Genomic DNA, 25,150 nt, shown 5'->3' on the forward strand with positions numbered 1-25,150 from the left:
AAATAGCCAAATCCACTAATTTGAAAGGGTGCCCACATACTTTGTATATATAGTGTATTTGAAAGCCGAATACTTCCCTTGTGAATACGTATGTGAATGTACATGCCCCGCCTAAACCCCTTTGTACTTACAAGTACTTGTCCACTTGTAGTATGCTACTTACTATTCATAGAAAGAGCTGGATATGTGCAATTTAAAGTAGTCCCTGTAGCAGATCCTCTTGGCTGAATAAACAAACTGCATTGACCATTTGCTTTTTCGTGCTGTAAAAGCAGCCTAATCCTGGGTCATTTTAGTCTATTTGGGTCTGCTGTCCTGCAACTGGCCAAGGAAAATACAAATATGGGAAATACTACCCTTTCAAACATGAAAAGTAGGCCTACTCAATGAGAGAGCATTTTTGGAGTCAGAGCTTTATTGCTGAATATCATATTAATAATCATTACAGTATGGTTAACTATTTTGAAAACAGTACAATAATTATATTACAGACAATATGGCAAAAAAAGCATTATTTTACAATTAAGCTAATTATTTTACAACAAGGGCATTTGTCTGAAGAAAGAAGGGTTGAGGCTGGGAAGAAGTGCAAAGACACCTCTTTCGGTATACCATCACCTTTACACTGATGTCATCCTCTGTCCAAAGCAGAGTCATATTCATTCTTGCACACCGTAGCAACAGAAAATGAAAACAAGCGTTTCTTATCGGACAAATTCAGCTAGGTCCCGCCCCGTTTGCTTCCATTGGGTTACTACTAGCGAATATGACTCTGGTGTGTACAACTCATGTCAGCAGTCTTTCATTTCTCTCGAGTACTTCATTGATTTATATGTCATTGATTGGACTGAGTACAAGTATAATTCATTCTCTAAAATAACGAGAGAGAAAAAGACACTGTGGCTCCTCAAGGACCGGAGTTCAGCACCCCTGCTCCAAAGCCAGATATCTATATTACTGTAATGGTCTCTTTTTACCTTCAGCAATTGATTCGGAATCAGTAAGCCAGCTTTACAACGTTTGAACTTCATATTTTCAAGGGGGAATAAAAAAAGAAAAACAAAGATCCTCCAAACAAACAAGATCCTATCTTTTCTTTACAGGAACATTCATCTCAACTTGATCTTTTGCTCTAGCACGTCTGTTTTATTCCCTCTGGAAAACAAAAAGGTGCAAACTTTTCACTAGTATCCAATGTATACATCCCATGGTTCATAGGGCTGAATGAAACTAAGGGAGTCACGTGACTCCTCAGTTTCAATAGGCATGACGATGCCTCTGATTATGAGGAACACAAGAACATCCCTGCACCAGTTGCTGAGGACAGAGGGTAACTAACCAGACAGCCAGTCTGTTTCTGCTTTGTGTCAAACATGATAATGAAAAAAGTAGGAACCAACTGGCAACCAGGCTATGTCAGAGTGATCAGAGGAGGAAATAGTATGTATTCAATACACCTGGTGTATACGGTGCATTTCCCTTGGTTGCTGAGACACATCAAAATGTCCTTCTCACCTCTCCTCCCTTTCGGCCTACTCTCCCCTTGTCACACATCATCCTCCCTCTCTTCCTGAAAGGATTGGATAGGTATCAGGGTTGGCGTCAGTTCCATTTCAATTCAGGAATTAAACTGACCCCAACCCTGGTAGTTATAAGCAAGATGGCAGAAATTCTACAAATGGAGCTACTTCCATGTTTTTTATACTTATCCAATCATTTCAGGTTTATATGAAGTGCCTATAGGGTTAGGGGGTTGTTTGTGGACAGGACCTCTCGCTCTCCTCCTTTACTCTCTCTACCTCTCCCAGACACCTTTCTCCCCTAAGTGCGCACTCACACACTATCAACTCTCCTCCTGCCCCTCTCCCCCCCTCGGCCCTCCCACACCTTCATTCCCCCCCCGCTTCCCCCTCCCTCTGACAGAAGTAGGAGAGCAGCGTGTCGAGGTCTCGCCGGTCGGCCGCCGCGTATAGCGAGCTCTCTCCCATCATGCTTAAGGCCATGCGCAGGGTGGACCAGATGTTGTCGGACATCATGGTGGCTGCGGCGCCCCCCGGGGCCCGGCTGGCACTGACCGTCTCGCCCTCCCCCGACGCCTGGCGCTGCAGGGACAGGGCTTCCAGGAAGTGCTCCACGGCCTCTCTGTAAACCAGAAAGAGAATACGGGTCAACTTGAAATTGTCATTGTGGTGCATTCAATAGATTTGTATTAAGGCAAAAATAATTATATTGTGAACAAAGTCAATACATTATATAAAGTCCAAATTTCTACTCCTGGTATGACCTGAATCTACAACTTACCTTTGACGAACATAAGCGCAGTGATTTAAGTGGTTTTGATCAAATATATATATATTTTTAAACGTATTGTGTGAATTTTGTATCTCTCTCTCACCTGTGGGCTCCTAGGTTGACACAGCTGATTCCCAGGTTGTACCGACTGCGGATGAAGCCTGGCTGCAGTTCCAGCGCCCTCCTGTAGGCGGCAACAGCCTCCTCTGAGCGGCTTCCATTTGCCAGGGTAGCGCCCAGTTTATTCCACAGCAGGTAGTCCTGAGAGAGAAGGAGACAGACAGAGAGATCATGAGCTCCTGAATTAGTGTTGGATACATTTTGAGTTTCTCACACAATTTATACAGAAAACTACCCTCTGCATTACGTAAACACCAAATTTAAAAATGATAACATACAACCTTGATTTTGGACAAACCTACTTACTTATTTGCTGACTCTTACAAACCGGGGATCATACACTTAATTTTCCTCACAGACCATCCCCTTGCATGGCACAGTGCTATAAGAGCACACTACCCTTCTGTTAAGAAAGTGGGTATGTGGAAACTAAGAATAATGGACAACGAAGACCCTGACACTGACAAAGGTCATGTCAACCTGTACAGATCTGGAACAGTATTGTTGGCCTCAAACCGTTTGCAGCAGGACTTCTACAAGATCAAAGAGAGAGCACAGCATAAGAAGCTCATCCTTGGACCACATCCCCACCCCATAGATGAGCAGCCCCAAGAGGAGTGTCCCCCTTTAGTCCTGAGCAAACCCAGGTCCCACAAATGCACTGCTCCTGCATTGATCCGAGGGAGAAATGCGCCAAGCTGGAGATGAAGCTCGCGCAGCTCTTTGCTGTCTCGAGCTGTTCAGCACACTCGAGACAGCAAAGACCCAGACAACAGACCAGCACAACAATACACGCTGAACAAGACCCAGAGAGCTGAAGGAGGAGAGAGACAGCTGTCTGGATGAGGGAGAACAGCTCACCTCAGACTCCCCAGCACAGCCGGTAAAGACAAGAGTGAGAAAGAGAGAGAGTACATCTGTTCATTGCCACAAAAGGTGAGCTGAGTAAAATAGTTCAAGAGGGGGTAGTTAGTGTCTGTGAAAAAAGAAAAACAATCACAGAACAGAAGCAGAGGGGTAAATGCTACATGTGACTACAGAGGGGTAGTTTCAGAGAGAAAAAAAGTTAAGGGGGGGTAGACATACCGTTTGAATAGGAGGAAAGTAATAGACCCTTTTGGAATACCTAAAAATGCATTCCCCCGGTCTCCCTCCTTCAAGTATTTGACAGTCTGATTAAAACAATGAGGTATGGTCCACAGATCTAATTGAATCTGAACAACCCTTTAAAATGGAACAGAATATGGAAAAATATGACCTTAGCATCCCATAATCCGAACCATCCATTTATACATTTTAAGTTTGTTCACAGACTGTATTTAACACCAAGAAAACATTTTACGATGAAATTGGCCCCCAACTCTCAACTGTTCACTGTGTCCCCTAAATCAGGTAGGCACATTCCTTCACATGATGTGAGAGTGCCCTGCAGTTAAATGCTTCTGAATTTAAATATTCAATGCTTTGCATCTATTACGTTACTTAACGATGATAGCCCCTTGAATATCTGTCAGTCAGTCAGAGAAGATTACTGCTGGCAGGCAGCACTGCTGCGAAACAAATGTTGGCTTAAAGATGGCAACCACCTCACTCTCTCGCATTTAACCAGTGGATAAAGTTATTATTAGAAGTTATAACAGATGTGGAAGGACCACCAGAGGGCAGGCTGGGCTCACGGATGGTAGCCCAACAAGGCATGGGAGACAAGGTAACCAGAGGCAATTAAGCACAGCTGACACTACTAATGAGATATTCTCCTTCCCCTATAAGAGAGAGAATGGAACCAGCAGAGAGGGGGAAGAACTATCTCTGGAAGATGGCCACCGAGACAGAGGAGCTATCTATGAAGAACCATTAAGACGGTGACAATCCCGTGACTTTTGTTGTAGTTTAAAGACAATCGTATTGTGTTCCTGTTTGATCTGGAGAAGAAGATGTATGTTTTTTTTCCCTTGGGAGATTTTCATTGATTATGTTGGAGTGTTTGTGTTGACCAAATGCCCTCAATATAGAACTGTGTTCAATCAAGAAAACCTACTCCTGACTCGTTTGTTCCACCTTCCCGCTTTAGAGTGACGCCCAATTACTTGGTCCGCTCACACAGAATTATCGACCGTGAGAATGAATGGTGCAAGTCAAGGAACAATTGAGGCCTGGACAAATATACTTGACTCTCTAAAGAACAATCTCAGCCAAAGCCCCACACATACAAACTAATTATATATATATTTATTTGAACTTTTGTTACATTCTTTGCTTTCAGGCCCACAGGGAAAGGGTGATACGGAGGAGGGGGTCTCTGGTCGTCTTGGGAGAGGGCTGGGGGGGATTGGCGGGAATGTAAGGGGTGACTCAGGGGATGGATAGGTGGGAGGGGAACCGATAGACAACTTTGGTTGCTGGATGGGAAGGGGTTATCTTTGTATGCATTTCTTTGTTTTTGTACCTGTAACCCACCGTCTGAAAATAAAATAAAAGGTGGATCACAAGATGTTTTACAATGGGATGGAGCCAATTGCTTTCAGGTAACGATTAGCATACAGATCAGAAATTACTTCAAGGAAGGATGCAAGTATTCGAACACGTTTGAATTCATCAACTTTATGATTTTTAAATAAAATTATGCAAATCATAATCAAGTGTGTCTATTCTCCAAACACACATGAACCACAGATTGGTAAGAGTTACTGCTGTGAAGTGGATGACCTACTAGTGTACCTGTGGTGTGACGGAGAGGGCCGCGGTGAAACAGTCCACGGCCTTGTCATACTCCCCGCTCAGATTGAAGAGGACTCCCAGGCCACACTGTAGCTGGGGGTCGACGCGGGCGGGGTCAGAGTTCGCCGCACTGAGGAACAGGGACTGCACCTCTGTAAACAAAGATCTGAGAGTGGGGGAGGAAGGCACAGAGATGGGGAAAAAGGAGAAGGGAGAAGATTTAACAATTGTAATATTTTAAGCCAACAGATAGAATCCATGTTTTCGTAACATATAAAACATGAGAAAATACAGAAGAACGTCCTGTATTGCATATTTAGCAATTCATTTTGTGTTATATTGATTAGGAGTTCTAAGTACTATTTTGAATATACATGCACACCACATTTGTACACAATGAAAAAGGTCCACTCACTCTGGCAGCAGTGAGCCAAATCTCTCCCGCTCTCTGGTCCCGCCGTCCTTCTCTCGCTCCCGTTCACTCTGCTCCAGGACTGGCCGGTACGCGGGGTTGTGCCTCAGCCAATCGCGAAGGGTCTCACAGGCCTGCCTGTGCAGCGATTCGTTGGTGAAACTGACGGCCAGTGCCATCAGAGCGGTCAGGTTGTCCTTCTTCAACTCTATGCATCTAACGGCGAAAGAAGAAGAGAGCAAGAGACAGAGAGAAAAGAAAGAAGAGAGAAAAAAAACCGAGAAATTGTTGTCAGCCAACAAGTCCTCACAGGCATCATGTAACTTCAAGGACTTCCTATTTTGCACCCAAGTTCATGCTTATCATAGCATCTTTGTACTCAAGCCACACATAAAACATGTATTCATAAATCAAATAAGTACATACCTCATGACATACTCTTAATGTCACACAGGAGCTACGTCCCAAAAGGCACCCATATTCTCTATGTCAGGGGTGTCAGACATACAAGCCAATTCAATGCGGCTCATGGGTGGTTTAACACCTCCTCATTCAAGGGTTTTTCTTTATTTTAACTATTTTCTATATTGTAGAATAAAAAAGTGAAGACATCAAAACTATGAAATAACACATAGTAAACAAATGTAGTAACCAAAAAAGTTAAACAATTCAAAATATATTATATTTGAGATTATTCAAAGTAGCCACCCATTGCCTTGACAGCTTTGTGCGCACACACACACACACACACACTACCGTTCAAAAGTTTGGGGTCACTTAAAAATGTCCTTGTTTTTGAAAGAAAAGCAAATTTGTTGTCCATTAAAATAACATCAAATTGATCAGAAAGACATTGTAGACATTGTTAATGTTGTAAATGACTATTGTAGCTGAAAACAGCAGATATTTTAATGGAATATCTACATAGGTGTACAGAGGCCCATTATCAGCAACTATCACCCCTGTGTCCAATGGCACGTTGTTAGCTAATCCAAGTTTATCATTTTAAAAGGCTAATTGATCATTAGAAAACCCTTTTGCAATTATGTTAGCACAGCTGAAAACTGTGTTGCTGATTAAAGAAGCAATACAACTGGCCTTCTTTAGATTAGTTGAGTATCTGGAACATCAGCATTTGTAGGTTTGATTACAGGCTCAAAATGGCCAGAAACCAAGACCTTTCTTCTGAAACTTGTCAGTCTATTCTTGTTCTGAGAAATGAAGGCTATTCCATGCAAGAAATTGCCAAGAAACTGAAGATCTCGTACAACGCTGTGTACTACTTCCTTCACAGAACAGCACAAACTTGCTCTAACCAGAAAAGAAAGAGTGGGGCCCCGGTGCACAACTGAGCAAGAGGACAAGTATATTAGAGTGTCTAGTTTGAGAAAGACTCGTCACAAGTCCTCAACTGGCAGCTTTATTAAATAATACCCGCAAAACACAAGCCTCAACATCAACAGCGAAGAGGCGACTCCGGGATGCTGGCCTTCTAGACAGAGTTGCAAAGAAAAAGCCATATCTCAGACCGGCCAATAAAAGGAAAAGATTAAGATGGGAAAAAGAACAGACACTGGACAGAGGAACTGCTTTGCAGGACAGGAAAATTGTCTAATTCAAACACTTATCAAGAGAACATCCCTGGTCATCTCTACTGCCTCTGATTTAGCAGACTCACCAAACACATGCTTTGTTTGTAAATTATGTCTGAGTGTTGGAGTGTGCCCCTGGCTATCCGTAATTAAAAAAGAAAATGGTGCTGTGTGGTTTGGTTAATATAAGAACATTGAAATGATTTAGACTAACTTTTGATACTTAAGTATATTTTGACTTTTACTCAAGTAGATTTTACTTGAGTCAGTTTCTATTAAGGTATCTTTACTTTTACTCAAGTATGACAATTGGGTACTTTTTCCATCACTGATCATTACACAGGTGCATGTTGTGCTGGGGACAATAAAAGGCCACTAAAACGTGCAATTTTATCACACAACACCACAAATGTCTCAAGTTGAGGGAATGTGCAATTGGCATGCAAACTGCAGGATTGTCCACCAGAGCTTTTGCCAGAGAATGTAATGATAATTTCTCTACCATAAGCCGCCTCCAACGTTGTTTTAGAGAATTTGACAGTACGTCCAACCTGCCTGACAACCGCAGACCACGTGTAACCAATCCCAGCCCAGGACCTCCACATCATGCTTCTTCACCTGCGGGATCTCTGATATCAGACACCCGGACAGCTGATGAAGATGAGGAGTACTTTTGTCTGTAATAAAGCCCTATTGTGGGAGAAATCTCCTTCTGATTGGCAGGGCCACCCATGGCTACACCCCTGCCCAGTCATGTGAAATCCATAGATTAGGGCCTAATGAATTTATTTAAATTGATTGATTTCCTTATTATGAACTGTAACTCAGTAAAAAACTGTTGAAATTGTTGCTCAGTATATAATGGACCTACATTTATACAATTTCCTCACCTCTGTCCAGCTTGCTAACAATCACCGAAACAAAAGCTATAATCAGGGAGCAAAAAAAAAGTTTAAAAAAAACGATGAACAGAGGAAATGTTTCTGCACATTTTGACAGCAAGGAAATAACAAACTTTCAGTGTAGCCCTCTGAACCTTGTTGAAGACAGAATGCGGCCCCCAGATGAAAATAAGTTTGACAACCCTGCTCTATATAGTGCACTACTTTTGTCCAGAGCTTGAGACACACTAGGGACTTCTCTCCAGTCAGTGAGGCTGCTATTCCATCTCTTTACCTGCGGAGGGCACTGATGGCTGCAAACTCTTGTTCGTTCTCTGCCTGACAGGTTCCCAGATATTGCCATGCCTAAAAAAAAGAAGCACGGAAAAAAAGTGAGAGAGTGCTTACTTCTCTTTACCTCTTCACCCACCTAATGCTAGCATGGTAGGAAAGAACCTGATTAGTCACCAGCGCTTGTTAGCCAGAAAGAATTTCACCTTGAGATAATATTGTATCAGAGTTATTCATTAGTAATTAATGAGTGTCTCACCAGCTGGTTGTCTGGTTCTCTCTGTACGGCGCTCTCAAACAGGCGCACGGCCCCAGGGATGTCCCCTGCCTCCATCCTCCTCACCCCCTCAGCAAGGGGGTCCTGGTGGGACATGTACGGGTTGTCCTCCTCAAACTGGTACCCCTGGAGGGGTTGAGAGAGCGAGGGAGGGAAAGAGAAATAAAGGGAGGAAGAGAGAGAGTTAAATCATGAACAGCAACTTAGCAGACAAGACAAGGCAGATTTTTTTTTGCCTGGACAGGTAGAAATGCTGAACTTATTCATTGTGAAATGAAAGGCAAAACTTATCCTTAACTAAAAACTAACCCTTATTCTAACCAGGTAAGTTGACTGAGAACACTTTCTCAATTACAGCAACAACCTGGGGAAGAGTTAGAGGGGAGAGGAGGTGGGATGAATGAGCCAGTTGGAAGCTGGGGTTGATTAGGCGGCCATGGACACCAGGGTTAACACCCCTACTCTTACGATAAGTACCATGGGATATTTTTTTTTAGACCAGAGTAAAGAGTGCCTCCTACTGGCCCTCCAACACCCCTTCCACAGGTGGATAGGAAGCTATGTCAAGTACCTTGTCGTAGGAGCTGCTGAGCATCTGGTCAAAATCGGAGAGCCAGGGGTGACTTTCTGCATCTCTCTTGGCCATCTCCTCCCACTCCTGCTGCAGCTTCTCCCAGAAGTCCAAGTCGCTCTGATACAGAGGAACAGTCACAATGTCAAAGTCAGGGGTCAAATGATGGAGGTGCTGGGCATCACCATCATACCAGTTGCTGTGGGAATCCCCCTAACATTAACATTGGTCCAAACCACTATTTTTAGGGGATGCCCAAGGGTCAATGTGAACTTTGATAAAGGTTCTATATACAGTGTACTTTAAGCCAATGTAATTACCTGATGTGTGAAGTGAAAATGTGCAATGGCATTATTAGTGCAATATAGTATATGTAAAGAGCTTAATATATACTGAACACAAATATAAATGAAACATGTAGTGTTGGTCCCATGTTTCAGGAGCTGAAATAAAAGATCCCAGAACCTTTCCATACGCACAAAGCTTATTTCTTTCAAATGTTGTGCAAAAATGTGTTTACACCTCTGTTAGTGAGTATGTCTCCCTCCTTTGCCAAGATAATCCATCCCCCTGACAGGTGTGGCTTATCAAGAAGCTGATTAAACAGCATGATCATTACACAGGTGCACCTTGTGCTGGGGACAATAAAAAGCCACTAAAATGTGCAGTTTTGTCACACAACAAAACACGACAGATGTCTCAAGTTGAGCATGATCATTACACAGGTGCACCTGTTCCTGCTGACTGCAGGAATGTCCACCAGAGCTGTTGCCAGATAATTGAATGTTCATTTCTCTACCATAAGCCTTCTCCAACATCATTTTAGAGAATTTGGCAGTGCGTCCAACCGGCCTCACAACCGCAGACCACGCGTAACCACGCCAGGCTAGGACCTCCACATCCGGCTTCTTCACCTGCGGGATCGTCTGAGGGAGTGATGAGGACTATTTCTGTTTGTAATAGAAGCCCTTTTGTTGGGAAAAACTCCTTCTGATTGGCTGGGCCTGGCTCCCCAGTGGGTGGGTCTGGCTCCCAAGTGGGTGGGCCTATGCCCTCCCAGGCTTACCAATGGCTGCACCCTTGCACAGTCATGTGAAGATTAGGGCATAATGTATTGATTTGGGCATAGGCTGGATTTATTCTTGATAGATACAATTTGGAAGATGTTTAAAAAGACGTTTATGATAATTATTCTGTTATCTTTCCTATTGTATTGTCCTGCATCTCTTACCTCCACAGCAGCTTTAGCTTGCTGGAAATCTGGACCTGCAGTGGCAAACTCATCTACCCATGATTCCGCTGACTCCACTGAGACCTGAACAGGAAGGAAGAGGTAGCAATGGCAGATGTGGACACCAAGTTGTTCATAACTTTATAACAACACTTAAAGTGGGACGTTGAGGTTGTGACAGTAAAGGAGAAGCAGAAAAAGATGGGGGAAAAGGATGAGAGGAAGACAAGATAAAGGAATGGGAAGAATAAAACATCAGAGAACCACACCCATTCTCCCAGTCCCGTTTTTCCCTACAATTTACTCACCTTTAGTGCAGGTACTTTTTACTACTTCTCTAAAAGTAGTCGCTATAATCTAAATGCAAGTTTAATCAGCAAAAACAATGCATCTTCCTTGGGTTTACAAAGTGCTAAGAAACTACGGGAAAAACTACAGTGGGCACAACATTCTGCCACTAAAGACAGCGTTCCAACTGCCGCAAAAAAAGGCTGATGAAAAATATAATCAGCTCAACGCAACTTTGACAGAAAGCCGGTTGCGGAGCCACTGGGCAGTGTTGCCATGGCGTCAGGGGTCCTACCTGATTGACGACAGAAGCCCATTGATGTGCCTGTTTAGCCTTAGCAATCTTCTGATCCCACTCTTGGGTTGTCAAGGGTAAAGTCCCTCCCCCAGTCTCCTCCAGGAACTATGGCAACCAGGGAGCGGAGAACGGGGGGAGGCGTGATTGTTTTGTCGCAGGTGTGAGGCGTTGGGTTTTTGTTTTGGGAGGGGTGAGGACGGAGGAGTTTTAATTTGGTACAAATGAATGGGGGTTGTTAATCGAAGGAGGGGAAAGTCAAGAGTTCACAGCAGGGTCAAAGGGGGAAAAGTAGATGTCACAGTTAAAAAGGGCTACCATGAGAACTCCTATGACTACATACACCAGGGCTGGGGTCTAATTCAGGAAGTGACTTGGAATTCAACTCATGATGAAAACAATACAAAAATGCCTATTATTATTTTTCAATCCTCTACCGGAATTGAAAAATGATTTGCCACAACCCTGTTAAAAACATACGACTTCACTTGATAAGGGAAACTGGAAGTCTGATTCAAGACGGGAACAGCTATGATGATTTTCATTGGCAGAAGTTGGCTGACAGAAATCGCATGTATTGAAAGGACAATGCTCTTTTCCACAATAAATGATTTCTACACATACCATTTCCAAATTATACATTGTACAGCCTAGTGCAAGGCTCACATACAAAAACGTTCATGGCCATCACATGGTTATGTAGTTAGTAACAATTGCAGGGGTCTGCACCAAATAATGGGATGTGGGGGATCATGAGGCACAAAATGAGGACGCTTGAGCCAAGATGGCTCCCTGTAGGTTGACAGTTGCACCCTTCCCCTTGTGTCTTCAATGGAAGTTGGCTCCTACCTGGTTGAGGTTGGAGGCCCAGTTCTGAGCCTCCTTGGCCTGAGCTCTATCTGTGTGCTGTTTGCCTGCTCTGTCCTCCACTGTGATACTGCCCTCGCCAATCTGCCTAATGAACCGCAGGAACTACAGTGCAACACAACAACAACATAACAATGACACAATATCCATTATGGCTAATGGCTTATGGACCTAGATTGGTCATTAAATCAGTTTGTGCTTTAACCAAATCCCAAATAATGACAGGGGAGTTGGATACCACACAAACAGTTCTGAAGACCAGGTTGTAAAGAGTCACTATGATACTACGGTCCATCACAGCAAAATGCTTTCCCATAAAACATTTTGATGTCTAATTAACTACAAAGAAGCGGGTCTCACTGAACAATTTAAAAGAAACGGCTACAACTACAATGATCCTGTTATTGCAAAGCTACATTACTTCTATGGGCAAAGAATGGGGAAAGGGTATGGGGATAGATATGTAGAAAAAAGTATGAAACACACGCGACACGGAAATAACACACACACACACACACCTCGGTGTTCTGTAACTTGGGGTCATTGACCTTTGCGACCAGCTCATTGGCTGTTTGCTTCAGTTCGTCTCCTGGTAGGTACTCTTTCGTCCTATTGGATTTACAAACATTAACATCAAAGGGTTAATTTAAACAGCTAACTGAGTCTCAAACAGTGATCATTTTAAAGAACAAGTGGGTTAAAGAGACCATGTACATTTTACATAATCACACTGTATCCTTGTAAATATATTGGAATTGAAATGGATTGTCACTTTTCACAATACATATCCAATAAGGATGGAATCAAAACACACTTTTGAATAACTAATTAAATGACTGCTACTTATGGGGTCAACGCATTACATACACAAACTAAAAGCCTGTGTGCGGGATTTACTGGCTTTCATTTTCTTTCTTGACTTAGAGTTATGCAATGACTTCAATTCACTAGCACAAAGCTATGTTATGGCCAAAGCCCTTATAAAGTGGATGCAACAACACAGAGTTCTGAGAGGACGACGTCAAGGATTTTAAGACACACTTAGCGGCTCAACATCACAATGGCACCATCTTCTCTGGAACATTCTCAAGGTTTCTCCGAATGTCGCTGTATCTATCTACGTGTCCCTTGCTCTCCTCTTTTTCTCTGTCTCTCCATTATTACCATTCTTGCTCCCTCTCTCCCAGGTCTCCGAGCCATAGCTTCTCCTCTGACTGCTCCAGATACTCCTCTGCCCAACGCCCGGGATCTGAGAAAGAGAGAAGAGAGAAAGAGAAGAGAAAGAGGGGAGGAAGGGAAAGAGAGTAAGATACCGATTATTTCTCTACCTGCTAGAAGTAGTGGCCACAAAGTACATTCAAACAAATGGTTGGCAATTGTGCCTACCATTGACATTCAAAAAAATGTACCTGTGCCATCGGTGATGAACTCTCTGGTCCAATCAGCGTCGGCCGGGTCTCCAAGTCCCGCCTGCCCTGATGAGGCGGCGGCAGCGGCATCCGCTCCCGACAGAAACTCAGACGTCCAATCACCAGACAGGGCCAAAGCAGCCACACCCGGAGCTACGGACAGGACAGGAGGGAACGGGTGTTGTTTTCTTCACACGTTGGTAAAAGAAAGTGTGTTTTTCAGTGTAAGTACTTGGATGGAAGGTACAGGAAAACGTAATAAAAAGGTGTCTTGAAGTGTCAACATATGTTCCAAAACCTGTGGGGTAACAATATGGAAGTGCTGCCGGGCAGCTGGACAGGCACACCGCAAATCTTTAATAGTGTTGCTTCTGCTGCGTTGGAGAGTATAATAGGGTATTCTATTACTGCTGTGTGTGTACCTCTCTGTGGAGCCTGTCTGTAGCTCTGCTGATCAATCTGCTGCATTTCCTCCAGTAACTGGCCCATGTCGAAGCTGTGAGGGGGCCGTGGAGGCGCTTGCTGCATGAACTCATTCACCAACTGGGACACACACATGCAGAAGAGGTCATCAAACGCTAGCCTATTCAATAACGATTAACAAACCTCACATGAATGAAACGTGCTTTCATATTCCTTTTTTAGAATATGCAGACAAAGCACAACAGTTCGAATCAAGAGGACTGGGAAGGTAATATGAGACTGACCTCTTCTTCTGTTGCTATTTCAATGGGTGTAGGGGGAATCTAGGAGAGAAAGAGGGATGAAAGTGATACTGTGAGATATATTTGTGAAAGCTATAGTACAACTAAGTTGCAGTATCTTGTCTAAGTTGTATGGTCCAAACAAACTTTGATGTATGAACTTGTTCAATTATGAGTAGATGGGTCTAGGGCTAAAGTGCGACAAAGTTTCTCTGTGTTTTATTTTGGGAGCTCTACGCAACTAGGAAAGAAATCTCCCAGATAATAGTTGTTGTAATAAGGCGTCGCTGTACTGTTCTTTCAGAGTGCCTAAGAGAAAAAAGCGAGTGCAGATTCGATCAGGTCATGGTTGCTCCACTACTACAGCTAAAACGGCTTGACCATGTCAAAAGATCTGACCCATATTACAGGCGCAACATTTTTATCTTCCTATAGCAAATCGCCGGAACCACATTTTACATTCAGAAACCATGTAGGGGGCCATTCTAAAACTACTCGCGTGTCGTTAACCATTTGTTTACACTTTGTTAGCTAGCTAGCCAACGAGGTAACAAACTGGTAACTTCACCAGTATAGCCAAACATTTGGGGGCACAGAAGGAAAGGAAAATGCATAGGTTCTTCAGGAGATCAAAGGTCATAGAAATCATAAACCTGACGTTTTTAAAGAGACAGTGTACAATTTTAAATGTAATGCATCTCATTAGGAAAATAGTGCTTTTACACAATGTAGAAACCTAATATTCCACAAATGACTTCGTAATTTCGTTTGAACTTTGTAATTTCGTTTGAACTAATAAACAAATGTCTTTACAGTGTTACATATTACTTTATAGGGCACATGTGCTTAAAGTAGATATAATTAATATAGGCTGTATCTCAATCATTAAAAAAAAATCTCAGTTCTGGTGCTCATCAATTTCATGTCGTGCCCAAAAATGTTGTGCCCAAAAAATTGGGAGCACCAGTGTTACCAATGAAAATGTTACATTTAGAGCCCTGGATGGGCCCCACCATTGACCAGGAAAAATAACTCAATGCAACATGGTCAATAACAAACAAATAATATACAAAACATAAAACATGGATTACGGTACATATTCCATACATTCTTTATTCTAATTTCTATAGGTGACTACTCACAGTGGGCGTTGACCTGTGCCTCCAAGCTCCTCCCTCCTGGGTCATGTGACCCGTCAGCTTCATGAGAGGATTGGCTCCCCCGCACTCCCCCTCCACCAGCTCCCGCATCGCCATGGCAACAGCGGGCAGCGGCGTATCCAATCAGACCACCTTAGAACTGAAGAGAGGAAGAAGTGAATAAAAACATTGACTTATCCATTAAATTATGGAATTATTTGAACATTCCAAACATTTCACATCTAATTTACTCAGTTTGATAATATCACATTCAGGATCCTGCCTGGATGCCAGAATATTTCTACATTTGTTGAGGTGCCTAACAAGACAAAACATGTGAGCTATTAAGCAGAGATAGACCGGCACCAACACTATTCATGGTCCCATGCAAGACAGTTCAGGATAAACCATTTGAATACAAAGAGGGTGTACCAGTATCAAGAAAAACATGTGGATGTCCGCTCACTGTTGGGCAGTCATTTACCTTCCTACTACAGCTAGGCTATCCTTTTCTCCAGCTCCTGTGCTGTGTTTGGACGTGCGTCATCACTCTCTTTTCAACCTTTCACATCAATCAAAGCAACAGGAGAGAGCTGTTTGAGTTATATGGAGCTCTATTTGAGGATGAGAGTTGGCTAGCCAGGCCAAAGTGAAATCTCATCCCGGGTGCCAAAAGACTCATAGTCCTCTCCTAATCTAACATGCTCTATCTGTTAGATTTTAACACACACACACACACACGACTGATGCCCTCCAAGGATACCAAAAATGTAGCAAGCAGTCAAAGAATGGCTCCACAACAGGACTGAGTGAAAATAGCCTTGAGCTTCACTTTCACTCTTCCAACTGGCTTTTCAGTCTTTGACTCACTCTTTAAAATACTCACCTGGCCCTTTAAGTGAACGAAAACATTCAAGGGTGACAACCAAAAGTCAATGCAACTCCCTCTACTGCAATGCTGTAGTAATATTCCCTGATCCACAGGCCTCTCCCCCACAACAGTGTGTCACTGCAATCAAATGTCGGAGAGACGAACCTGCTGTTCACATAGCAGACCTACTATCTAGGCCAACAACAGATGTACATAGATAGTGGCCTACTCAACTTCACTAAACCTCTCAGACAAACACAATTATGACAATTTCTATAATGCAGTCAGTCCTGGAGCTGAGAAGTTAAGCCCTTTCCCATTCCACCATCTTACTACAATGCAAGAATGAACGGCACCACACACAACTGCAGGTAATCTTGCCCGAAAATAAGGGGAGACAACGCTGTACCCTGTCCACAGGTGGTCCAGTAGCTACACTAGGGTTTAGATTTAAGCATTTCTTTCCGCTGACCCAAACAGATGCTGTATGATTAGGGCCTTGGTAAGAGGATTATAGACAGATATTAATAAACACTGTCACACACACACACACACACACACACACACACACACACACACACACACACACACACACACACACACACACACACACACCTCCATGTGATGTGCAATACTGTGGATAGAAGAGACAGTCTTAATGAATATGTATGGTCCCAAAATGAGTGAATGTGCAGGGGTTTAATTCAGTTAGTAGGTATTCCTTGTTTTGTGTCATACTTGGCACTGTATGACAGCATGCTGTAACTATATTGGCTCTACAGCAAAATATAAGTTGTCTTCTCAAGTTAAGACTGAGTGCATGAAAATGTTATGATGCTTTCTCATGTTGAAAACATAAGGTTAGCATTGCTATGCTTTTACCTGAAAACCACCAGTTGAGAATTCAAAGAGCACCATAAAACGAACCATTGCCATCAGATAGCAGTAGGTACTATAGATACTATACTAACTAGCTTCTATATTGCACACATCCTACTACACCATGGCAATAGTTCATTCACAAAAGTTAAGAGGGAGTCATGTCTTAGCCAATTTTCGATGCATATGGTCACATTACATCAATTAATGTCCTCCCAACTAGCACTGTAACGATACACATTGACTTTACACAATATATGTACTGCTACCTAGCTAGTTAGTTAGCTAGCGTATCTAGTGTTTAGTGGGTGTAGCTAGCTAATTATGGTTAGTTAGAGAGCGTTGAGCTTGCAAAATATATTCAGTAAAATATTGAACGCTAACTAGTTACGTGGCTAGCTACCCGTTTGCTACAATGCACGTTGATGACCAAATGCTAGCAAGTTAGCTACAAAAATGTGACAGACCATTATTCGACTGATAGCATAATGTTTTACTCACCACCACCTACTGCTGACTGTAGACCTTCCTACTATCCTCTTCTCCTAATTGTCTACTTACAAAATAATAAATAGCTGGCACATTAAGAAACCAGCAAAGCTACTGAGTGTGAAAGTACATCTTTACCCGTGTTCATTAGCGCGTGTCTCTTTATTTACCTCCTGCTCTTTCCCCCATGACCCACAAAAATCTACACAGACGCACAGCTAATCCTGCAAGACGTATTCTCGAACAGCATCGACGTAGACGTTGAATGACAGACAATACGGAATGTGCGCAGAACGAGCTTGTGCGTGTGTAAACGCTGCAAATCGATGTTGCCATTTATGCCAACGACTATTGTAACATTCTAATAATGTTCGATTAAGGTGCAATCTCTGGCTACATTGGTGAAACAATGTAACGAAAGGGGCGTAAAATTGACCTTGTACGCAAGGTTTGCGTATATTATTGCGCAAGGTATGAATGAATTGCAAAGTCCAACAAATTTGTCCAGCTTTGTGGCAACATCATTTTCTGTCTCAAACTGGTTATTCCTGATATATGTATGCTTTTACCAAGGAATTTATGTATTCTCTCAAACCATCCAAAAAGTACTCAGAAGATGGTAGTGATTGTGAAATATTTTCAAATGGATTATTTACTTAAAAAACAGGCAGCATTTAGACCTCATCAGAGTGTTTTATTATGAACTTTTAAATGTTTTCAGACAGTTATCAATAATCTTCATAATCCATGTTATCATTGTATCAATAATTAAAGTTAATGTCCCAATAGTAATAATATAAGTAATTAATGCAATTTGTTTTCCATAATATTACACTGAAAAACAGGCTTTATTTACTGACAAGTTTATCACTGCACATTGACAGACAGACAGCAATAAACACAGAGGGAGGAAGTGAGGGAGGGATGGAGGGAGGTGGTAATTCCAATAGACCAAAGAGATGGTGGGGACTGGCCCGAAAATTAAAAGACAAGAGGGAAAGAGGAGCTGAGGAAGAGAGAACGATTTGAGAATATTCTAAGGTGTGAAAGAAGGAAGGAGTGAGAGAAAGAGATGACAGAGTAGCTATTTACCAATGTTCCCTCCATTTACTGTGATTCAGATATGAACACGATTTTAAATTACAACAATTCAACACACGAATGAATACACTCATCAAGTCAGGAATCATCATCCTTATTACTACTACTACTATTATTATTATTATTATTACTACTCCGTATTCTGATGGTGTAACCTTAAAAATATACAACAGCTGGTCAAATGATAAAACAGTGTAGCTGGTAATAAATAATATGTATATGCAGCTCCCTCTTTAAGAGTACAGACAGAGAGCAAGCATTGACTGCAATAATAATAATAATAACAATAATTGTATGTACAGAAAATGTAATACAATCAAAACTGCCCAAGCTGAGCTGACATTCTGGATACAGCAGGTGTTGTGGCGCGTGTGTGTCGTTGTTGTAGTGAGATTGTAACGAGAGCGGTGGGTGGTGAGAGTGCAATGGGGTGGGGGGAGGTCACTCAGTCGAGTCACTGGGGTTGTGGTAAGGGTCAGAGGTTACTCTATGCCCTTATCGTCAGCCTGTTTGGTTGTCTTGCAAAACCTTACAATGAAAGGGTTCTACCAAGCAATACGATTTAACATTTAAAAGTCTACCCTGACAAAAGGAAAGTTCTGAAAATGTACACTTTTCCGTGGACAATTTATTTGATCTAATTCAGCACATCACATACAGTATGTGAAGCACATCGTACATAGTATGTAAAAATCAGCTATAACCCTATAATTGTATGTTTCTCTATATTAAGGTTACTATAAATGTGGAACTGTGCTGGAGTCAGATCTGGGGGGGGGGGGGGGGGGGGTCGTGTTTTTGGAAGTTGAGGAATGTATAGAGAGAGAAAGAGCGAGAGAGAGAGATTGTGCAGCAAAAAGACAACTAGATTAAATCTAGAGGTGTGTGGGATAGCGTCAGGATCAGGGTTTGTGTCTATATGTGAAGGGCCTACACAAGGCTTTGTGTGAATCGATTGCTTCAATATTCATTTTGTGTGGTGGGCAAAGGTGTCTGAAGTGTGATATAGCGATAGTAAAACATATACAATCCTAACTTCACAACTAAGTTATGTAGCCTCGGTCCGGCCTGTCTCACACAGACTTCCAGGACAATGTCAATTCCCTGTGAGTTAGGAATTAGTGCACCACATACAATTTCTGTTTGTTGTTTTGGTCAGGCGGTTAGAGTATACTGTATATATTGTGCCGTAGAACATTTACGTGGTGAAAGATTCAATGCCCTGTTATTGGCTATAGATCACTAATGGTGCTGTGGTGTTGCGGTAATACAGTGTGCGTTGTTGTACTTTTACATTCCATAGACTAGAGGTGTCAGCAGTTTTTCGATATTTAAACGCGTTGAGGTTAGTGGCGAGCCGTTTTGTGGTTTCCATGGAAATGAGTTCTTCCAGAGAGAGAGATGATTGGCTTAGTAGCGACGGGGGTTGCCGTCTCTGCCCTCTTTCTTGATGATGATTCGCTGGTCGTCGTTGGCGTCATCGGGTGACTCCACCACTTCCTCGTCCTCCTCCCCCTCACCTTCGGTGTCGGCTGAGATGCCCATACGAGACTCATAGGACTGAGAGAGAGAGAGAAATAAATTACAAAATTATCATTCAAATAAATCGTCTCTCCTCTTAAACCAAACTCAAAACTTCCACACTGAAATAAATAAATACAAATCTATTCAATTCCACAGTTAGGTCTTTACCTCCATGGGGTTGACGATGATGGTGAGGGCAGAGTCATCCCATTGGCCGCTATCCTCCTTAGACCCTCCCCTGGCGCCCTCGCCACGGCGGTGGATGGAGCGGATTCGAAACACTCCCAGGATCACCATGACAACCAGGAAGCCCACGCACACCATGATGATGACTGTGGCCGCTCCTGGCACCACTGTCAGAGGAAATTAAGAGTTTTATATGAATCTTACAGCCACCATCTGTCATTAATGTCAGTGACACTGACATCTTGTGGTGAAAATGAACCTGTGAATTTTGGTATTTTGAATCTCTATTTTGAGAGTGGATAGGGGATTTCCCAATAGAAATAAAATGGGATGGTATAGAGATACCTTCATCCATCTGTTTTATGTGTCTGGATTTAACATTGAGCAAAACGGATGTACTCAGGAATATAGAGCACAGTTCTCCTGTAAAAGGTAAATCAAGCGAAAAAGGTCAACATTAATACTGAGGTAAATGAAGTGTGTATAAACCTGAGTTGCGGTGGGGGTTAGGCAGGGTGTGTCCGCTCAGCTCCCCAGAGTGATGAGACGGGTGAAGGAACTGCTGCTGGGAGGCCAGGAGGTGAGACGGGTGGTACAGACTGTCTAGGGAGTGCAGGAAGTTCACCTGAGAGCAAGGATGGATAAATATATAGATGGACAGACAGAGTGAGTGAAAGAGAGAAAAAAGAAGAAAAAGAAGCCTTGTCACAGAACCTCTTACTCACTGAACTAATGCTGTGCTATCCCTCTACCCACCAAATGCTAGGTTAAAACCACTTAGCTAGTGCCCTAGTATTGTACACCCCATTGAAGCTTATTTGCTAACCCATTTTGGGTTAATTACAGCCTCTATGGTCAGTTAGATTAGTTACCTCCAGTGTGAGCTCGTTGCTGGTGTATCTGCCATTCATCTCGGAGCAGGACAGACGGAACCGCCTCTCAAAGCGGGCCGAGCCTTTAGCCAGCCGGTAACGGACGGACCGAAGGACATCCTCATACACGGAGATGGACTCAGCTCCTAACAGAGAGAGAGAGAGATGATGAGAGGTAGAGAGTAGGAAGTTTAGGGGCAGTTCAATGGCGAAAAGATAATGCTACAGTTTGTGAACGTGATACAGAGGTGCGACGCAATATGCAACATATCCTTATGTGTAATTTCAAAATCCCAACTAATTGCACCATGCTGAATGTCACTGTGGGCAGTAAATGAAGCGCTTCAGCACACAGACTATCCCTCTGGTGCAGTTTTTCTAAACCTTTCTTCGTTTTTCTTTGGAAATAAAGACCCACTCCAGCCTCACTAGCACGTAATTTATCAAAAGGTGCATTTCAGTAGCTGGTGCAGGGTTCCTTATTACATGGCACAAGTGAGGGGATGAGCCTTTCCGTTTTTGTCCTCTATTGCTCCTATATAGCTCACGCAAGCAAGGGGGAGGCTGATGACATCAGGGTGCACCCAACTGACCAACTCCTTGAATTTCGCAACTGTGCCTACATTTTTGTTGTTGTTGCTCAAAACATATATATATATATATATATATATATATATATATATATTTTTTTTTTTTTATTTTTATTTTATCCCATTTTCTCCCCAATTTTCGTGGTATCCAATCGCTAGTAATTACTATCTTGTCTCATCGCTACAACTCCCGTACGGGCTCGGGAGAGACGAAGGTCGAAAGCCATGCGTCCTCCGAAGCACAACCCAACCAAGCCGCACTGCTTCTTAACACAGCGCGCCTCCAACCCGGAAGCCAGCCGCACCAATGTGTCGGAGGAAACACCGTGTACCTGGCCCCCTTGGTTAGCACACACTGCGCCCGGCCCGCCACAGGAGTCGCTGGAGCGCGATGAGACAAGGATATCCCTACCGGCCAAACCCTCCCTAACCCGGACGACGCTATGCCAATTGTGCGTCGCCCCACGGACCTCCCGGTCGCGGCCGGCTGCGACAGAGCCTGGGCGCGAACCCAGAGACTCTGGTGGCGCAGTTAGCACTGCGATGCAGTGCCCTAGACCACTGCGCCACCCGGGAGGCTAAAACATATATTTTTTAGTATTTATACTTGGAATATCGTTTTTCAACGAAAACAGTTTAAACATAGCTGAAGTGGGTCTTTAAAATAAAACCGAATAGGGGAAATGAGCGGTACCTGTGATGGCGATGTAAGCAGTGGTGTTGATTATCTCCAGACCCCTCTCTCTCAGGGCATCCATGTCCACCAGGAGCTCCTCCCTCTCTGGGTTTAGCTCCTCCCCCAGGGGCTGGACCTCACAGCCGTCCAGAGTGTGGGCCACGGCGTCTGACATCAGAGCTGGGGGTCATGGGGGGAGAGAGATGAATGGAGGAGAGAATGAGGCAAGAGAGGGAGGGCAAAAGATGGAAATAGGGGAAAGGCAGAGTGCAAAGCAGAAAGAAAGGAAGGGAGAGAGAGAAAGCAGACAGTTAACAGGAGGGAAAAAAACAAAAAAAACGGCACATTAATGACTGATTACCCAATAGTATAAAACTACAGATAAAGACGAGAGAACAAGGGGAACGGGGCCGGGTGGATTAACTATCCCATTTTGGAGAGACAGAATAAAGTACATAATAGATTAGGTAGTGAGCCACAGATAAAGCATTGGCAGAGACTATTTTCTCTGTTGCTACACAGCTTTATCAACCATGTCCTGACCTGAACAGACCCCACGCAGGAAGAGGCTCTTATACATAACCATCATCATCATCCTCATAACAGATACACTCATAACAGATGACAAACAAAACCCTCATAACGGATGACACACACAGATGTGTGCTTCCTCTCCAATATACAGCCATTGCACACATACATATGATTCTCACATGCACAAAGCACTTCTAACAATAGTACAGGGTCTGTGTGGTCCTAGTTAATATTCAAGCACACAATCATTGGGGTAAGTTGATGGGTGGAGGGGGGCTGGGTCAGTGATGAATATATGTATAGATGGATTAGCTGAGGATGTGCACACTTTAAAAATGGAGCTGAAGTCCGTGAGTTGTTGTGATTCTGGATGGCCGGATAGCTACCAACAATGACAAGAAACTGCCTTGTGCGGAATAGTAAGTGACTCGTTTCAGCTAGTTCTGAGGTGTTTTGACTGATTTCATGGCAATGGCTAAAATTTGCTAGCTAGCTAACCAACAACTGTAACGATGTATTTGAGAGACAAGTGCTCATTGGGCAAATGTATTTATGTATTCAATAAACATTGGAGACGGAATATAGTTTACATGTTGTCAACAATTTTTGGGGGGTTTTGTTATTTTACTAGGCAAGTCAGTTAAAACTTCTTTGGGCTGCAGGGGCAGTATTGAGTAGCCTGGATAAAAGGTGCCCATTTCAAACGGCCTCGTACTCAATTCTTGCTCGTACAATATGCATATTATTATTACTATTGGATAGAAAACACTCTCTAGTTTCTAAAACCGTTTGAATTATATCTGTGAGTAAAACAGAACTCATTTTGCAGCAAACTTCCTGACAGGAAGTGGAAAATCTGAAATCGATGCTCTGTTCTAGGGCCTGCCTATAAATGTGCTTGATACGTATTAGTATACATGCACTTCATACGCCTTCCACTAGATGTCAACAGGCAGTGAGAGAAGAAATGGAGTGTATAACTTGATCTGAGGTCGAATAAAAGCTCTTGGCATGACGTGACACCAATTTCCTGTTTCCTGGAACGCGCGAGAAGGGACCCGGTATTGCCTTCTGAAAAGCTGTCGTTATAGACGACTAATATCTCCGGCTTTGATTTTATTTGATAAATGTGACAATATCATCGTAAAGTATGTTTTTTCAATATAGTTTTATTAGATTATTGAAATTTTTTCGGGACGTTAGGCGTGTTGCGTTGTTCTGTGTTTGTTGACGATGGAGAGCTTCGCGCCACTTAGCTAGTGTGCTTGCTAATTCAAGAGGGAAAAATGCCATTCTAAAACCAAACAACGATTGTTCCCGACAAAGGACCCCTTGTACAACATTCTGATGGAAGATCATCAAAAGTAGGACCCATTTTATGATGTTATTTCATATATCTGTCGAACATGTGTACTAGTAGTTTGCGCCCAGATTTTGGGCACTCTCTCGCTATAACGTAAGCTGGATTTCGTAATGAAGTTATTTTTAGAATTCTAACACGGCGATTGCATTAAGAACTAGTGTATCTATCATTTCCTATACAACATGTATTTTTTAGTAACGTTTATGAATAGTTATTTGGTCAGAATAGGTGATTGTCATAAAAATATCCGGACATAATGGGAAAAAGATGCTACGTTAGCACAATGTATAACCACTGATTTCAGCTCTAAATATGCTAATTTTCGAACAAAACATAAGTGTATGTATAACCTGATGTTATAGGACTGTCATCTGATGAAGCTTATCAAGGTTAGTCAAAAATTATATATCTTTTGCTGGTTTGTTACGATCGCTAACTTTTGCTGCTGGTAAATGGCTTGTGTTTCTGGCTATTGTGGTAAGCTAATATAATGCTATATTGTGTTTTCGCTGTAAAACACTTAAGAAATCGGAAATATTGGCTGGATTCACAAGATGCTTGTCTTTCATTTGCTGTACACCATGTATTTTTCAGAAATGTTTTATGATGAGTATTTAGGTATTCCACGTTGGTGTCTGTAATTACTCTGGCTGCTTCGGTGCTATTTGTGACGGTAACTGTGATGGTAGCTGCAATGTAAAACTGATTTATACCTCAAATATGCACATTTTTCGAACAAAACATAGATTTATTGTATAACATGTTATAAGACTGTCATCTGATGAAGTTGTTTCTTGGTTAGTTTGGTTGGTTCTTGGTTAGTTAGGTTGGTTTTGTGCATGCTACCTGTGCTGTGAAAAATGTCTGTCCTTTTTTGTATTTGGTGGTGAGCTAACATAAATATACGTGGTGTTTTCGCTGTAAAACATTTTAAAAATCGGACATGTTGGCTGGATTCACAAGATGTTTATCTTTCAA

General features: G+C 42.6%; 2 protein-coding genes across 2 annotated transcripts in view; both read right to left on the minus strand.

Annotated features, from left to right (window-relative positions):
* Nucleotides 1-1,889: 1,889 nt before the first annotated feature.
* LOC120031585 (peroxisomal targeting signal 1 receptor-like) lies at nt 1,890-17,570 on the minus strand. Its single transcript, XM_038977394.1, has 16 exons — nt 17,339-17,570; nt 15,091-15,247; nt 13,952-13,990; nt 13,667-13,787; nt 13,245-13,397; nt 13,000-13,084; nt 12,354-12,444; nt 11,818-11,940; nt 10,386-10,469; nt 9,155-9,274; nt 8,566-8,709; nt 8,311-8,381; nt 5,546-5,758; nt 5,131-5,296; nt 2,396-2,553; nt 1,890-2,142 (listed from the first exon to the last, which is right to left on the minus strand). Exons 2-16 carry the CDS (start codon nt 15,202-15,204, stop codon nt 1,890-1,892), a joined length of 1,935 nt encoding a protein of 644 aa, XP_038833322.1. The 5' UTR covers nt 15,205-15,247; nt 17,339-17,570.
* Nucleotides 17,571-19,837: 2,267 nt separating this feature from the next.
* Nucleotides 19,838-25,150, minus strand: part of LOC120031586 (calsyntenin-3-like) — a 33,966-nt gene continuing 28,653 nt past the window's right edge. The window contains exons 14-19 of the mRNA XM_038977395.1: nt 24,600-24,608; nt 22,294-22,455; nt 21,010-21,155; nt 20,627-20,762; nt 20,120-20,304; nt 19,838-19,987 (exon numbers count right to left, since the gene is read on the minus strand). Of these exons, the coding sequence (XP_038833323.1) occupies nt 19,838-19,987; nt 20,120-20,304; nt 20,627-20,762; nt 21,010-21,155; nt 22,294-22,455; nt 24,600-24,608 (788 nt within the window). The remainder of the gene's footprint in view (nt 19,988-20,119; nt 20,305-20,626; nt 20,763-21,009; nt 21,156-22,293; nt 22,456-24,599; nt 24,609-25,150) is intronic.

The sequence above is a fragment of the Salvelinus namaycush genome, chromosome 37 (assembly GCF_016432855.1).
Source record: "Salvelinus namaycush isolate Seneca chromosome 37, SaNama_1.0, whole genome shotgun sequence".
NCBI classification, from domain to species: Eukaryota; Metazoa; Chordata; class Actinopteri; order Salmoniformes; family Salmonidae; genus Salvelinus; species Salvelinus namaycush.

What these genes read in the sequence shown, in the direction of transcription:
- LOC120031585 (XM_038977394.1), bottom strand. Translation starts at nt 15,204, where the DNA reads ATGGCGATGCGGGAGCTGGTGGAGGGGGAGTGCGGGGGAGCCAATCCT. An exon ending in AAATAGCAACAGAAGAAGAG is followed by an intron (nt 13,788 to 13,951) that starts GTCAGTCTCATA and finishes TGTGTGTCCCAG; the next exon opens with TTGGTGAATGAGTTCATGCA. An exon ending in GTCAACCTAGGAGCCCACAG is followed by an intron (nt 2,143 to 2,395) that starts GTGAGAGAGAGA and finishes TCTGGTTTACAG; the next exon opens with AGAGGCCGTGGAGCACTTCC.